The sequence below is a fragment of the Heteronotia binoei genome, chromosome 5, assembly GCF_032191835.1.
Source record: "Heteronotia binoei isolate CCM8104 ecotype False Entrance Well chromosome 5, APGP_CSIRO_Hbin_v1, whole genome shotgun sequence".
NCBI classification, from domain to species: domain Eukaryota; kingdom Metazoa; phylum Chordata; class Lepidosauria; order Squamata; family Gekkonidae; genus Heteronotia; species Heteronotia binoei.
Genome location: NC_083227.1, coordinates 28,440,638 through 28,455,119, shown reverse-complemented (window position 1 = coordinate 28,455,119; position 14,482 = coordinate 28,440,638). Strand labels below are relative to the sequence as shown.

The 14,482-nt window shown below is 45.8% G+C and overlaps 3 protein-coding genes across 3 annotated transcripts in view; 1 reads left to right on the top strand and 2 right to left on the bottom strand.

Moving 5' to 3' along the window:
- The window catches only part of LOC132571892 (uncharacterized), an 851,656-nt gene that overhangs the window by 482,446 nt on the left and 354,728 nt on the right, over positions 1-14,482 (top strand). The gene's annotated exons all lie outside the window — the stretch shown is intronic.
- Positions 1-14,482, bottom strand: part of LOC132571247 (zinc finger protein 883-like) — a 71,692-nt gene that overhangs the window by 9,178 nt on the left and 48,032 nt on the right. The window contains exon 1 of the mRNA XM_060237984.1: positions 1,382-1,436. The gene's annotated coding sequence lies outside the window, so the exon portion shown is untranslated. Of the gene's footprint in view, positions 1-1,381 lie in introns of the transcript that reaches the window.
- LOC132570977 (zinc finger protein OZF-like) lies at positions 3,363-13,646 on the bottom strand. The gene is made up of 4 exons (XM_060237613.1): positions 13,479-13,646; positions 13,254-13,385; positions 8,801-8,927; positions 3,363-4,636 (listed from the first exon to the last, which is right to left on the bottom strand). The coding sequence occupies exons 1-4, from the start codon at positions 13,644-13,646 to the stop codon at positions 3,363-3,365; spliced, it is 1,701 nt and encodes a 566-aa protein (XP_060093596.1).

The window sequence follows — 14,482 nt, the reverse complement described above, 5'->3', positions numbered from 1 at the left end:
TGATACTGGCGAATTTGTTTTCAGTTCCTTTCCTAATAATCCCCAGCATAGCACTGCAGTTGCACATCTTACAGGGTTGTTGTGAGGATACACTGGAAAAGGGCTGAATATGGTGAATCACCATGGGCCACAAAGAACTATAAAAATGGGGTTAAAAATGAAAGGCCACCAAAGTATGCCAAGCCGCATAGAATCATTGAGTTGGAAGGGACCTCCAGGGTCATCTAGTCCAACCCCCTCCACAATGCAGGAAACTCACAAACACGTCCCCCTAATTCACAGGATCTTCATTGCTGTCAGATGGCCATCTAGCCTCTGTTTAAAAACCTCCAAGGAAGGAGAGCCCACCACCTCCCGAGGAAGCCTGTTCCACTGAGGAATTGCTCTAACGGTCAGGAAGTGCTTCCTAATGTTGAGCCGGAAACTCTTTTGATTTAATTTCAACCCATTGGTTCTGGTCCTACCTTCCGGGGCCACAGAAAACAATTCCACACCATCCTCTATATGACAGCCCTTCAAGTACTTGAAGATGGTGATCGTATCACCTCTCAGCCGCCTCCTCTCCAGGCTAAACATCCCCAGCTCCTTCAACCTTTCCTCATAGGACTTGGTCTCCAGACCCCTCACCATCTTTGTCGCCCTCTTCTGGACCCATTCCAGCTTGTCTATATCCTTCTTAAAATGTGGTGCCCCAAACTGAACACAATACTCCAGGTGAGGTCTTGCTAGAGCAGAGTAAAGCGACACCATCACATCCCGTGATCTGGACACTATACTTCTGTTGATATAGCCCAAAATTGCATTTCCCTTTTTAGCCACCGTATCACACTGTTGACTCATGTTCAGCGTATGGTCCACTAAGACCCCGAGATCCTTTTCTCACATACTACCGCTAAGACAAGTCTCCCCCATCCTATATCCATGCATTGGATTTTTCCTACCTAAATGCAGAACTTTAGGCATGCAGAAAAGGAAATCCAAGTTTGCTCTTCCTGAGCACACTTGCACTACAGCAATTCCAGGCTGAGGGCAAGAATAACAAAATGTCAAAAGGTGAAGCATTTTGCAAGAGCTGGGAGACAGCAGCAGGATATTGGGGGGGGGGGGGCAGAATGGGCATATTCCGCATTATAGGAAGAACTCAGCTGTGCTTCCAGCGAAGAAGAACTTTCAGAGAGCAAGTGGAAAAACTCTTGGGGAAATGGGAGTCTACTGCTTAGTAATGCTAAGGAAGTATTCCTGCTGGAGTCTGGGTGATAAAAGGTGCAGGAATCTTTGGAACCCTCCGAGCATGCCCGCCACTCCCTTCTGCACTATTCCGTTGTCAAAACCACGGAGGTATTTTGCAAAGGAAATGTTCTTTTATGTATCACTGACTTACCTATTTCCCCCCCAAGCTCCACCTCTGCTGCCCTGTCTCTCCTTCCCCCAATGGCGTTAGCCAATCAGAATGCACTTGGGATAGTGGATCTGGAAATGATGGTGACAGGTCATGTGGCCTTCTCTGTCCATGCTTCTCTAGGAATGGAGACTCTGTCCATTTAACCCTTAGGTTGACTCTCTCTCCAGAAGGCAAAAAGGACCTCCTTCTGCCTTGCTACAGGCTGCGTTGCCCCAACAAGCATCTCTCCAATTTCCCTGTAAAGTGCAGCGAAGGAGAAGGAAAGATTTTACCCTTGTCTGTCTCAGCGTCAGCTCACTCAAGAGTCTAAGAAGGGATCCTGAGGTTCAGAAGGGAGCTATTAGGAAGTCACTGGAGGCAAAGGAATCTTTGAAATTGAAGAAAGAAATGTCTTAAAGAAATTTATTTATAAAAAAATTTATTTATAAATAAATAAAATTTTGATTAAAAAGAACAGTTAATAGGGTTTGCAACCTGGCATTCCATTTTATGGCACACTTGGCTCCAGCCCAACAAAGTAATGTTTATTTCAGCTCTGGCCCTTGTAAACAAATGAATTTGAAACCTCTCCTTGAAATTTGCAGGCTGACCTTGGGGCACATAGCCTATTCTCTGCCTAACCTCTCTCTCAGCATGGTTCTACCTAGGATAAAATGGAGAGAGGATCAACTTTACCTGCTTCGGGTCCATGCTGGGGGGAAAGGTGGGGTAGGATGTTGGTTATATAAAATTCTGAATACAGTTTGGCATCAAGGATGATTGCTGTTGCCATTAGTTCATCCAGTATAACTAGTGCTGTTTCAGCAGAAGGCAGGACTGCTCATTCAGTAGTCAGACTATCATGAAATATGGTGAACAGAGCCAGAGAACCTAATCCTAAACATCGTCATCTATTAATCCTAAAGGACTGTGACACCCTATCCCTAAAATGTGTCCTCAGGATAGGACAAATAAGTTGATTTTTATAATAATTTATATTGCAAATATTTTAGCTGAGAAATAAACAAGTCTTAACCAATATTAGTTCAACAGTTGTATAATATGGACCTAATTTATGGTCCATGGTATGGTAGGGGTTGAGACTGAAGATCTTACAATACTGGACATATTTGCATGGTTTCCCTCCTGTGTGTATTCGTTAATAAGACATATGGCCTAGCAGAACCTGGCTAAACTGATGTGTGGCCACCCAGCCATCTTGTGGATATTATGACCCATAGTAATTTAGCACCTATTTTATCTATTTTAATTAACTTATTTATTATGTAATTGATTATTTAAAATTGTTGTTGTATTGTATTGTTTTATTGAACCATGGAATTCCATGCCTGTGAGCCGCCCTGAGCCCGCCTTTGGCGGGGGAGGGCGGGATATAAGAATAAATTTTATTATTATTATTATTATATCACAGGAGTTGTCCTTGAAAGGGCAGCTGCTGTGAGAGCTCTCTTAGCCCCACCCACCTCGCAGGGTGTCTGTTGTGGGCGGAGAAGACACAGGAGATTGTAAGCCGCTCTGAGTCTCTGATTCAGGGAGAAGGGCAGGGTATAAATCTGCAATTCTTCTTCTTCTTCATAGGGGTGGCCAAACTTGCTTAATGTAAAAGCCACATAGAATAAACATCAGATGTTTGAGAGCCGCAAGACATGAACTTCAGATGTTTGAGGGAGGGAAGGAAGAAATAGATGGGGGAGGGGTGGAAAGAAAGTAACTTTAAATACATTTTCCAAGCTGCCAGCTGGCTTGGCTTGGAGAAGTGATCTAAAGAGGCAAATGCCTTCTCCAAGCTGGCCAGTGAGTGGTGGGGGCTTCAAGAGCCACACATTATGTGTGAAAGAGGCTCCCGAGCCACAGTTTGGCCACCTCTGGCCTAGCATATACATGGTTGCTCAGGGTGAATTCATAGCTGTACCTTAAAATTTGGCTTTTGAGCAAAACTCTTTCCTCACTCTAGGCAATTTTACAGGTTATTCTCAGTGTGGATACACTGATGGGTAGTAAGATCTGAAGTCTGAGAAAAGTTCTTTCTACATTCCAAGCATTTATATGGTTTTTCCACTGTATGGATACGTTGATGTTTAGTAAGTAGTGAACTCCAAGCAAAGCTCTTTCCACAGTCCAGACATTTATATGGTTTCTCCCCAGTGTGGGTATGTTGATGAGCTGTAAGGGATGAACTCTGAGCAAAGCTCTTTTCGCAATCCAAGCATTTATATGGTTTCTCCCCAGTGTGGATATGTTGATGAGCTGTAAGGGATGAACTCTGAGCAAAGGCCTTTCCACACTCCAAGCACTTATATGGTTTCTCCCCAGTGTGGGTACGTTGATGGGATTTAAACTGTGAACTCTGAGCAAACCTCTTTCCACACTCCAAGCATTCATATGGTTTCTCCCCAGTGTGTATACGCTGATGAGATTTAAGATCTGAACTCTTAGCAAAGCACTTTTCACAATACAAACATTTATACGGTTTTTCCCTGGTGTGGATACGTTGATGGGATTTAAGTTCTGAGCTCCAAGTAAAGCTCTTCCCACACTCCAAGCATTCGTATGGTTTCTCCCCTGTGTGGATACGTTGATGTTTAGTGAGCAGTGAACTCCAAGCAAAGCTCTTTTCACAATCCAAGCATTTATAAGGTTTCTCCCCTGTGTGGATTCGTTGATGAGCAGTTAGGCTGTCATTCCGAGGAAAGCTCTTTCCGCACTGTAGGCATTTATATGGCTTCTCCCCAGTGTGGATACGTTGATGGATAGTAAGGTGAGAACTCTGAGCAAAGCTCTTTCCACACTGCAGGCAATTATATGGTTTCTCCCCTGTGTGGATACGCTGATGTTTAGTAAGAAGTGAACTTGAGGAAAACCTCTTTCCACATTCCAAGCACTCATATGGTTTCTCCCTAGTGTGGATTCGTTGATGAGCAGATAGGGTGTCACTCCCAGAAAAGCACTTTCCACACTCTACGCATTTATACGATTTCTCCTCTATGTGAATTTGTTGATGAGGAGCCAGGATGCAATTCTGAGAAGAGCTCCTTTCACACTCCAACCATTTATGAGGTTTTCCCCCTGTGTTAATTCTTTGGTATTTATCAAAGACCTCAGATTCAGCACTCTGAACAGCTGATTCATTCCAACTCTCCAGTTTTACTGCAGTGATTATTTTTTGCTGCTGTTTTTTCTCCAGTAAGTGATCTTGTGGGTCTTCCTTAGACTTGTTCTGGGGTCCATCAGCCTCTAGAATACAGAAGAAGAATAAAGACAAAAGAATGATAAGAGCTTCAGGCAAAAGAACAATCAAGTAAAGAAGGCAATTAGCTGCTCTTGGTAATGATAGGAGAGAAATCACTTGATGGGGAAACAAATCCTGCCCTCTATTAATGAGCTCTTGATTCTTCCTTGGAGAGTAGTTACATCACAAACAAGGTGGATCAGTGGAACCTCCTTGTGTAGAGGCAGTATCTGTCTGAAGAGGGATGCTTTGGATCTGGTCCTCTGTTGTGAACCTTCCAAGGACTCTATGGCTGAGAACAGATGGGCATTCTGGGGCGGCTGGGAGGCAGCCAAAAGCAAGACAGCTCAAAAACAGAACGTTTATGAAGTCTTATGAGATGGCAGTCAAGGCTGCAAAGAAAGATTACTTTGCAACCAAGATTGCATCTGCAAATTCGCGCCCAGCACAATTATTTAGAATAATTGGGGATCTTATAACGTTGCCACAAGGCAAACCAAATGTTAGAGAATTAGAAATAGGCTGTGAGGCATTTGCGAGATATTTTGCAGATAAAATCTCGTTGCTCTGCCAAGACCTGCCTACCACTTTGGATACAGTGAGTGAAATTGAGGCTCCGTGCCTGTCTTCGGGTTTAGTGCTGGACCACTTCGACCCGCTCAGCCTGGAGGAAGTCGACAGTGCACCAGGTAAAGAGCCTGGGTGTTTTACTGGAGCCTTCATTATCGATGGAGGCCCAGATAGCAGCCACCGCCAAGTCAGCATTCTTCCATCTGAAGCGGGCAAGGCAGTTGGCCCCTTTCCTTGAACGCCGGGACCTCGCAACAGTGATCCACGCAACGGTCACCTCAAGATTAGACTACTGTAACGCCCTCTACTTGGGGCTACCTCTGTGCCGGACTCGGAGACTGCAGCTAGTGCAGAACGCGGCGCCCAGGCTGTTGTTGGGACTCCCAAAACGGGAACATATACGGCCGGGGCTACGTGAACTGCACTGGCTGCCGATTATATACCGGGTCCAGTACAAAGTGTTGGTCATTACCTTTAAAGCCTTATATGGCCGAGGACCTGCCTACCTGAGGGACCGTCTTTCCCCATATGAACCCCAGAGAGCACTGAGGTCAACCGGGAAGAACCTAATGACCATCCCTGGGCCGAAGGAGATTAAATATCAGAATACTAGAGCACGGGCATTTTCAATCGCGGCCCCTACCCTATGGAATCGACTCCCCGAGGAGGTGCGGGCCCTGCGGAACCTTGATCAGTTCCGCAGGGCCTGCAAGACCACCCTTTTTAAACTTGCACACTTGGACTGCTAAGAAGACCGGTAATTAAAGATCTGCCAACGCGGTTTGAAGACCTATACCGCTGAATAACTGTACTTATTGGATTGGTTTTAATGTTATTAAGTTTAATGTTTTAATGTTTTATATTGTTAAATCTAAGGTTTTTATCTACTACTGTATGTTTTTATAAAATGTTGTTAGCCGCCCTGAGCCTGCCGAGGTGGGGAGGGCGGGATATAAATAAAAATTTATTATTATTATATTATAAAAAGAGCCGTCCCAGAGCCTCCACACGGTCCCCAGCCAGGCGGCCCCAGACAGAGACCCAGTCTTAACTTCAAAAGCTCATTGTACTTTTCACCCTCCAAGTTGGTTTGGCTTTCCAAGCCCTGTGTTCTGTGGCCTAGATCGCACAAGTGAGACATGGCACCTACAGACTATGCATTTTCAGTGGTGGCCCCCTCATCTGTGGAATATCTCCCATTTGAAGCTCATTGGGAGTTTACCTTCACAGAGCCAGGCAGCCAAAACATTTCTTTCCACCTGGGCTTTAACTCAGAAAGTTATCATTTTAGCTTTATGGTCTTCAAATCTGAGGAGTAGCCTGGCTTTTAAAATTGATTATTTTGATTATTTTGGCAGTTTGTATGATTTTATGGGATTGTTTTGATTTTCAAACCAACTTAAACACATATATGAAGAGGCACCAGCAGGGCTGGATTAACAATTAGGCCAAGTAGACACTGGCCTGTGAGCCCCCATGCCTTTAGGGGCCCCGGGCCAGCTTTCCCTTCCCCTGGTTTCCCCCCTGCTCACAGCCCTCCTAGCTTGCACGCTCAGTCAGCAACTGAGCCAACTTGCCAACTTGCCTGCAGCTGACGTTGTTGCCAAGTTTGCCTCTCTCTGCCTCTCCCCCACAGCTTTGTCAAAGGGGCTTTTGAGAAGGTGCCTGTAGCGGGGGCTGCGGGTAGAGGGGTGGGTGCTCTGACTCTGAGATAAAATCTCAGGGGCCCCCTTGCATATTGATTGCCTAGGGGCCCCCACAGGGTTTAATCCAGTACTGGGACCCAGATAAATGGGTTTAAATTAAGGGCAGAAAGGTACTGGTTGGATATTAGGAAAAATGTTTTTACAATAAGAGTTGTTCATCACTAGAATTGGCTGCCAAGGGAGATGGTGAGTTCCCCCTCACTGGCAGTCTTGAAGCAGTGGCTGGAAAAACACTTCTCAGGGATGCTCTAGGCTGATCCTGCATTGAGCAGGGAGTTGGACTAGATGGCCTCTATGGCCGCTTTCAACTCTATGATTCTGTGATAAATAAATCAATGTCTATAAAGCTGAGAACAGAAAACGCATGTTGAGAGCCCTATACAAATATTCCTGATATTATTTTTCTTATTCTTATTGTTATTCTTTAAAAATTCATTCCCATGGCTTCTTGGAAAGGCCCAAGAGGCCGCCCCCTACCCTGTTGACATCCCATAAACTGTTATGGAGGCTAATCTCTCTCCTGCCTTGTTTTCAGTGGATTTTCACCTTCACTTTTTTGTTCCCCCTGAAGAACAATGAGCCTGCTCAGTCCTCCATGGGCAATTGGGGGTGGGGGGAGGCTTCGGACTTTTCTGTGTTGAAGAAGAAGACTGCAGATTTATACTCCGCCCTTCCCTCTTCTAAGGGCGGCTTACAATCCCCTTTATCTTCCTCCCCCATAACAGACATCCTGAGAGGTAGGTGAAGCTAAGAGAGCTCTGACAGAAGCTGCCTTTTCAAGGACAACCTCTGCCAGAGCTATGGCTGACCCAAGGCCATTCCAGCAGGTGCAAGTGGAGGAGTGGGGAATCAAACCCGGTTCTCCCAGATAAGAGTCCGCACACATAACCACTACACCAAACTGGACCCTCTCTGTAGTTAACAACCCAATGTTTTAGCTTATGCACTAATACTTATGAACTCAGGTAACCATGCTAAACCTCCTCCATTGGGTGATTAACATGTGGAATTCACTGCCACAGGAGGTGGTGGTGGTGGCTACAAGCATAGCCAACTTTAAGAGGGGACTGGATAAAAATATGGAGCAGAGGTCCATCAGTGGCTATTAGCCACAGTATATATATATATATGTGTGTGTGCATGTGTTTGTGTGCGTGGGTGTGTGTGTGTATATACACACACACACACACACACATATATTGGCCACTGTGTGACACAGAGTGTTGGACTGGATGGGCCATTGGCCTGATCATACATGGCTTCTCTTATGTTCTCACGTGTGTGCATCCACTCCATTCCCAACTGAGAGAGTCCATGACTGGAAGACCTATCAGGGTTTATTGGTGGCAGTGGTAAGCCGAGAAGTCACAACTCATACAGTTGTCAAGGCAAGAAATGGGCAGAGGTGTTTTGCCATTGCTTTCTTCTGGTTAACAGCCCTGGATTTTGTTGGTGGTCTCCCATTCACGTAGAAAGAAGAGGAGATTGGATTTATACCTCTCCCTTTGCTAACCAAAAGAATCTCAGAGTGGCTTATAAATCTCCTTTCCATCTCTCCCCACAACAGACACGCTGTGAGGTAGGTGGGGCTGAGAGAGCTCTCCCAGAACTGTTCTTGAGCAAAACAGACTTGAAAGAACTTGTGGCTGACCCAAGGTCACATGAGAAGGTGCATGTGGAGGAGTGGGGAATGATACCCAGTTCTCCCAGATAAGAGTCTGTGCACTTAACCACAACACCAAACTGGCTCTCAACCAGGAATGACCCTGATTAACTTCTGAGACAGGAAGAGATCAGACTAGCCCAGGCCTTCCAGGTCAGATCTGGAGCTCTTCTTGGAAGGATAGACTTCTGCTTTCAGCATCTGTCAATCTAGAGAAAGAAGAGCCTTACCCAAAGAGGCCACATTCTGACCATTCTCTGCCATGACTTCCTGGTGAAGCCTTCTTTGGTCCAGATCCAGCAGAGCCCACTCCTCCTCAGAGAAATGAACAGACACTTCCTCAAAGTTCACCAGATCCTGAAAAGAGAAGCCAACAAACAAATTCCTCTATCTTTACAGGCAGGGGTGGAATTCTAGCAGGAGCTCCTTTGCATATTAGGCCACACACCCCTGATGTAGCCAATCCTTTAAGAGCTTACAGGACTCTTTTTCATAAGCTCTTGGAGAATTGGCTACATCAGGGGTGTGTGGCCTAATATGCAAAGGAGCTCCTGCTAGAATTCCACCCATTTACAGGTAATGCAAGAAATCTTCCTCTTCTAAGGGCAATCCAAAAGGTGTTATGAGAAGATGCTGACATTCAGAAATAAAAACTCCATTTTGATGTTGTTTCCAGTGAACTGCACAGGTAAAAGCCAAGGGAAAGAGACAGAAGGAAATTCTCCCTGACCAAGGGAGGGTGAGGAGGGGCACCAAAGGGATCCAGAGTTCCACACTTACCTGATGTGGCTGCCCAGAAGTTGCTTTCTCTCTCCCACAAAGAGACAGCAAAGAATGTCTGGCACCATCTGGAAGGATAAGAAGGTAAATAGCAGATAAGATTAGATAGTTTCTGATAATAAAGTGCTGCGTGAACTGCACTGGTTACCTATTGAGTACCGGATCTGGTTCAAGGTGTTGGTACTTAGCTTTAAAGCCCTATACAGCCAGGGGCAAGCATATCTTCGGGATCGCCTCTCCCTGTATGAGCCCCATAGGTCTTTATGATCAGCGACCCAAAAGCTTTTGGTAATACCAGGCCTTGATGAGGACCAGGGCCTTTTCAGCCCTGGCCCCTGCCTGGTGGAATGAGCTCCTCCTGGAGATCCGGGCTCTGCGGGATCTGCTCCAATTCCACAGGGTCTGTAAAACAGAGCTCTTTCACCAGGCTTTCAGCTGAGGCAGTGGACATCACTTGTTACCGGCCTCCCCCCTTCATTCCATCCCAGTGCTATAAGATCTGCTAGATCTGGACAATAGGCCATGTCTGTGAGACAGAACCTGCCATTTTAATCTCTATTGTCACTCTGTAGTTTTAGATTTGATATATTTTAAATTGGTCTTGTTATTGTTTTTATTGTTGATTGTTTTTATGATGTAACCTGCCTTGAGCCTGTCCTACGGGAAGGGCAGGCTAAACATAGAAATGAATGAATGAGTGAATGGATGGATGGATGGATGGATGGATGGATGGATGGATGGATGGATGGAGGGATGGATGGATGGAGGGATGGATGGGTGGCAAGTGCTTTGCGTTATAATTCCTTGGGAGGGGGAAATAATGAGCCTGTCTTGGCTCATTATTGGAACCATCCTTGCATCCTTAATTCAGATTTTCTTTTTTGCTTTCACACTTCTGACCAATCCAAACATGATGCAGTTATCATACATGAAACTGTGGTCCAATGGTACAGAATTCACAGAATTAAGAAGGAAGAACTCTGAAATGCAAGGAACAGGAAATTCTAAACCCACTGATAAAAATGTAGCTCCCATATCCTAGAATCTCTCTAGAGCTAGGTGCCACTGACACATCAACTTTATCATAGGGGTGTGCTTTCTTTTGGATTTTTCCTCCTTTCTGCTCTCTCAGCCCAATTGCATAGTTTCAGCTTACTAAGAACCTTTGTTGATAAACCCTTAACATGTATTCGGGACTGCCTCTCCCAGTATGTCTCCTGAAGGGCATTAAGATCAGCAGATAAGAACCTTCTGGTGGCCTCCAGCTCAAAAGATATCCATCTGGCCTCAACCTGGGCCAGAGCCTTCTCTGCCTGGCCCCAACCTGTGAGAACTTTCTGCCAAATGACATGTCTAATCTATTAAAGTTTTGCAGGGCATGTAAGGCAGAGATGTTCTGCCAGGTCTTTGGATGTGGCCAGCAACAGTTCTCCACATCTGCCTGGCACCCAACCCCCATGACGGAATGCAAGCAATCCTACTAGTGACGTCTTGTTTACATGTTTCTGAATCTTAAAATATTTTGTTTTTGTGGGTTTTTAACTTGTTGAATATTGTAAACCCGCCTGAGCCTTGTGTGAGCAGGGAAGGGCAGCCAAAAAAAGCAAGTAAAATCAATCAAATAAATAAATTTAAATACTGTTATCCAATAAAACAGCCTTACCCTGAATCGGATCATCAATCCAAGAAAGTCAGTATTGTCTACTCAGACTGGCAGTGGCTCTCCACACTTTCAGGCTGAGGTCTTTCACATCACCTCTTGCCTGGTCCTCTTAACTGGAGATTCCAGGGATTGAACCTGAGACCTTCTGCATGCAAATCAGGGACTCTTCCACTGAGCCACAGTCCCTCCAATCTAATATCTAATGTGGTTACAAACTGTTGGTTGTCTGACACTATCATCTCATCTGTTTACTGTCTCAAGATATTCCACCTTGAGTCCCAGTTACAAAAAAAGTAAAGGTAGTCCCCTGTGCAAGCACCAGTCATTTCTGACTCTGGGGTGACATCGCATCACCAAGTTTTCATAGCAGACTTTTTACAGGGTGATTTGCCATTGCCTTCTCCAGTCATCTACACTTCCCCCCCAGCAAGCTGGGTACTCATTTTACCGACCCTGGAAGGATGGAAGGCTGAGTCAATCTTGAGCCGGCTACCTGAACCCAGCTTCTGCCGGGATCGAACTCAGGTCATGAGCAGAGTAATGCAGTAATGCAGCTTTACCACTCTGCGCCACTGGGCTATACCCACTTACAAAGGCGGACTATAAATGAAAATATTGTTACTATTATTAATAATATATAATAATAGTTATTCATAGGGAATGATGGGGCCAGTGATGCCAGAGTGCCAAAGAGGGGTATTTATGGGATGATCAAAGACAAATTTTTGACAAAACTTTTCCTACCCTGGCACTTAATACCCAGTCAGATAGAAGACAGCTTTGAAAGGACCTGACTGCCGTCTTCTACCTACATCCTTTCAAGGTCTGTCAACTCTGGACACTCCCAGCCCTGTTGAAAAGTGGGCAGCAAACAGCTCTTGACTTACAAGTATCAGAAATCACTTACACACTACTGAGCCCATTTGGGGGAAGGGCAAGATAGAAATCTAAGACAGACAGACAGACAGACCCCAAATTTTGGACATTAATAATCATCATTTGAGTCTGGAGGCTGATTTCTCTTCCTTATTGTATTCATCCTACTATCTTGCACCCGGGTGGAATTCTAGCAGGAGCTAATTTGCATATTAGGCCACACACCCCTGATGTAGCCAGTCCTCCCAGAGCTTACAAAAAAGAGCCTTGTAAGCTTTTTGAGGATTGGTTACATCATGGAGGTGTGCCCCAAATATGCAAAGGAGCTCCAGCTAGAATTCCGCCCCTGTCTTGCACTGATTTTATATCTGTTCTAGGTTTTACTTCCCAGGCCCAGACAGAATTTCTAAACTGAGAAGCTGGCACGGAGCATCTTCTGTGGAGCCCTGAGGCAGCCCACTGATAGTCAGGAGGCTGTCTAGTGGGAACGAAACCATTTTTAATCTTACCCAGAAAAGCTGTTCTGTGGTAACACTCCCGTGCGATCTGCTTCTGTGTCTGAAAAAGAAGTGGGGATCCAAGAAAGGGGAGACTGATGAGAAAAAGAACAGGAAACAGACTGGCAGGAAAGGGGAAAATATGTGTGGATTTCAGGAGTATCTGTGTTATTTATGTATTACTATTTTCAATTTATAGCCCGCCCTTTCCCAGATGGGCTCTGAGCGGGTAACAACAGTCAATAATACAAGGTCAAAATCAGATACATATAATAAAACAATATATAATCTAAAGCAATAGAACAGTCTAAAAACAAACTCCAACTCTGCAGTTGGTGGTATCAGTTGCCTCCATTCCTTCCGTACATCCCCCAGCTGGTATAAGATAAATGGGTCAGCAGAGTTATATCATCAGGGTCCCGGTAGCAGGGAGGCCACAGAATAACAGAACGTCTGCTGCCTCAGTGGAATGCCTGGTGGAACAGCTCTGTCTTACAGGCCCTATGGAACTGCAACAGTCCCTCCAGGGCTCTAATCGCCAATGAGAGCTTGTTCCACCAGGTAGGGGCCAGGACAGAGAATGCCCTGCCCCGGGATGAGGCTTAGTGGACTTTTGGGCCAGGGATTACCAGCAGATGTTGATCCATGGAGCGTAAGGCTCTCTGGGGGGTATATGGGAAGAGGCGGCCTCACAGATATGCTGGTCCCAGGCCGTTCAGGGCTTTGAAGGTCAGAACCAAAACCCTGAACCGGATCAGGTACTCAATTGGTAATCAGTGCAGCTGGCAGAGCACTGGTTGCATGTGCGCCCATATAGGTGTTCATATTCAGTACCCCCCACAATGTACCTAGAAGAATCCATCTCACCAGCAGGTCCTGATTTTTGTCCTCTGCTTGGCTGAGGAGGAAGCCTTCTGCCAGGGCCACCGCCTGGGAACTGGTTTCCGGCCCGCATTCCCTGACCCAGCTCTCCATCTCCGGGGGCAGGATGGCCAGGAACTGCTCCAGGATCACCAGGTCTAGCATCTCCTTCTTGCTGTGCCTTTCTGGCTTCAGCCACTGGCGGCAAATATGGTGGAGTTGGCTGCAGACCTCTCGGGGCCCTTGGGCATCTTCATAGCAGAAGTGCTTGAATTGCAGGCGCTGCTCATCTGGAGAGAGGACATTGTCTTCCAGGCTCTTCTGCATGGTTTCTTCCCACAGCTTCTTTCTGCTCCCAGCTTTGGTGGCTTCAAGGTCTTTTCCTGATTCTCCTCTCATCCTCCCTTCCTCTTGAAAATGACTTCACTTGGACCACTGGATTGCTTTCCTCCTCTGTCACATTCTTCAATAAAGGCATGGGCTGGATCAGTGACCTCCTGAAAAGCCAAGACTGATTTTTGGATTGAAATTTTATTTGTGTGGGGGAGTATACATAAAAAGGTAAAGGTAGTCCCCTGTGCAACCACCAATCATTTCCGACTCTGGGGTGATGTCACTTTCACGTTTTCACTGCAGACTTTTTACGGGGTGGTTTGCCATTGCCTTCCCCAGTCTTTTACACTTTCCTCCCAGCAAGTTGGGTACTCATTTTACCGACCTCGGAAGGATGGAAGTCTGAGTCAACATTGAGCGGGCTACCTGAACCCAGCTTCTGCTGGGATCGAACTTAGGTCATGAGCAGAGCTTAGGACTGCAGTACTGCAGCTTTACCACTCTGCACCACGAAGAATGTGACACGGGGAAATTACAGGCCAGTCAGTCTGACTTCAATACCGGGAAAGTTGGTAGAAACCATTATCAAGGACAGAATGAGTAGGCACATTGATGAACACGGGTTATTGAGGAAGACTCAGCATGGGTTCTGCAAGGGAAGATCTTGCCTCACTAACCTGTTGCATTTCTTTGAGGGGGTGAACAAACATGTGGACAAAGGAGACCCGATAGATGTTGTTTATCTTGACTTCCAGAAAGCTTTTGATAAAGTTCCTCATCAAAGGCTCCTTAGAAAGCTTGAGAATCATGGAGTAAAAGGACAGGTCCTCTTGTGGATCAAAAACTGGCTGAGTAATAGGAAGCAGAGAGTGAGTATAAATGGGCAGTCTTCGCAGTGGAGG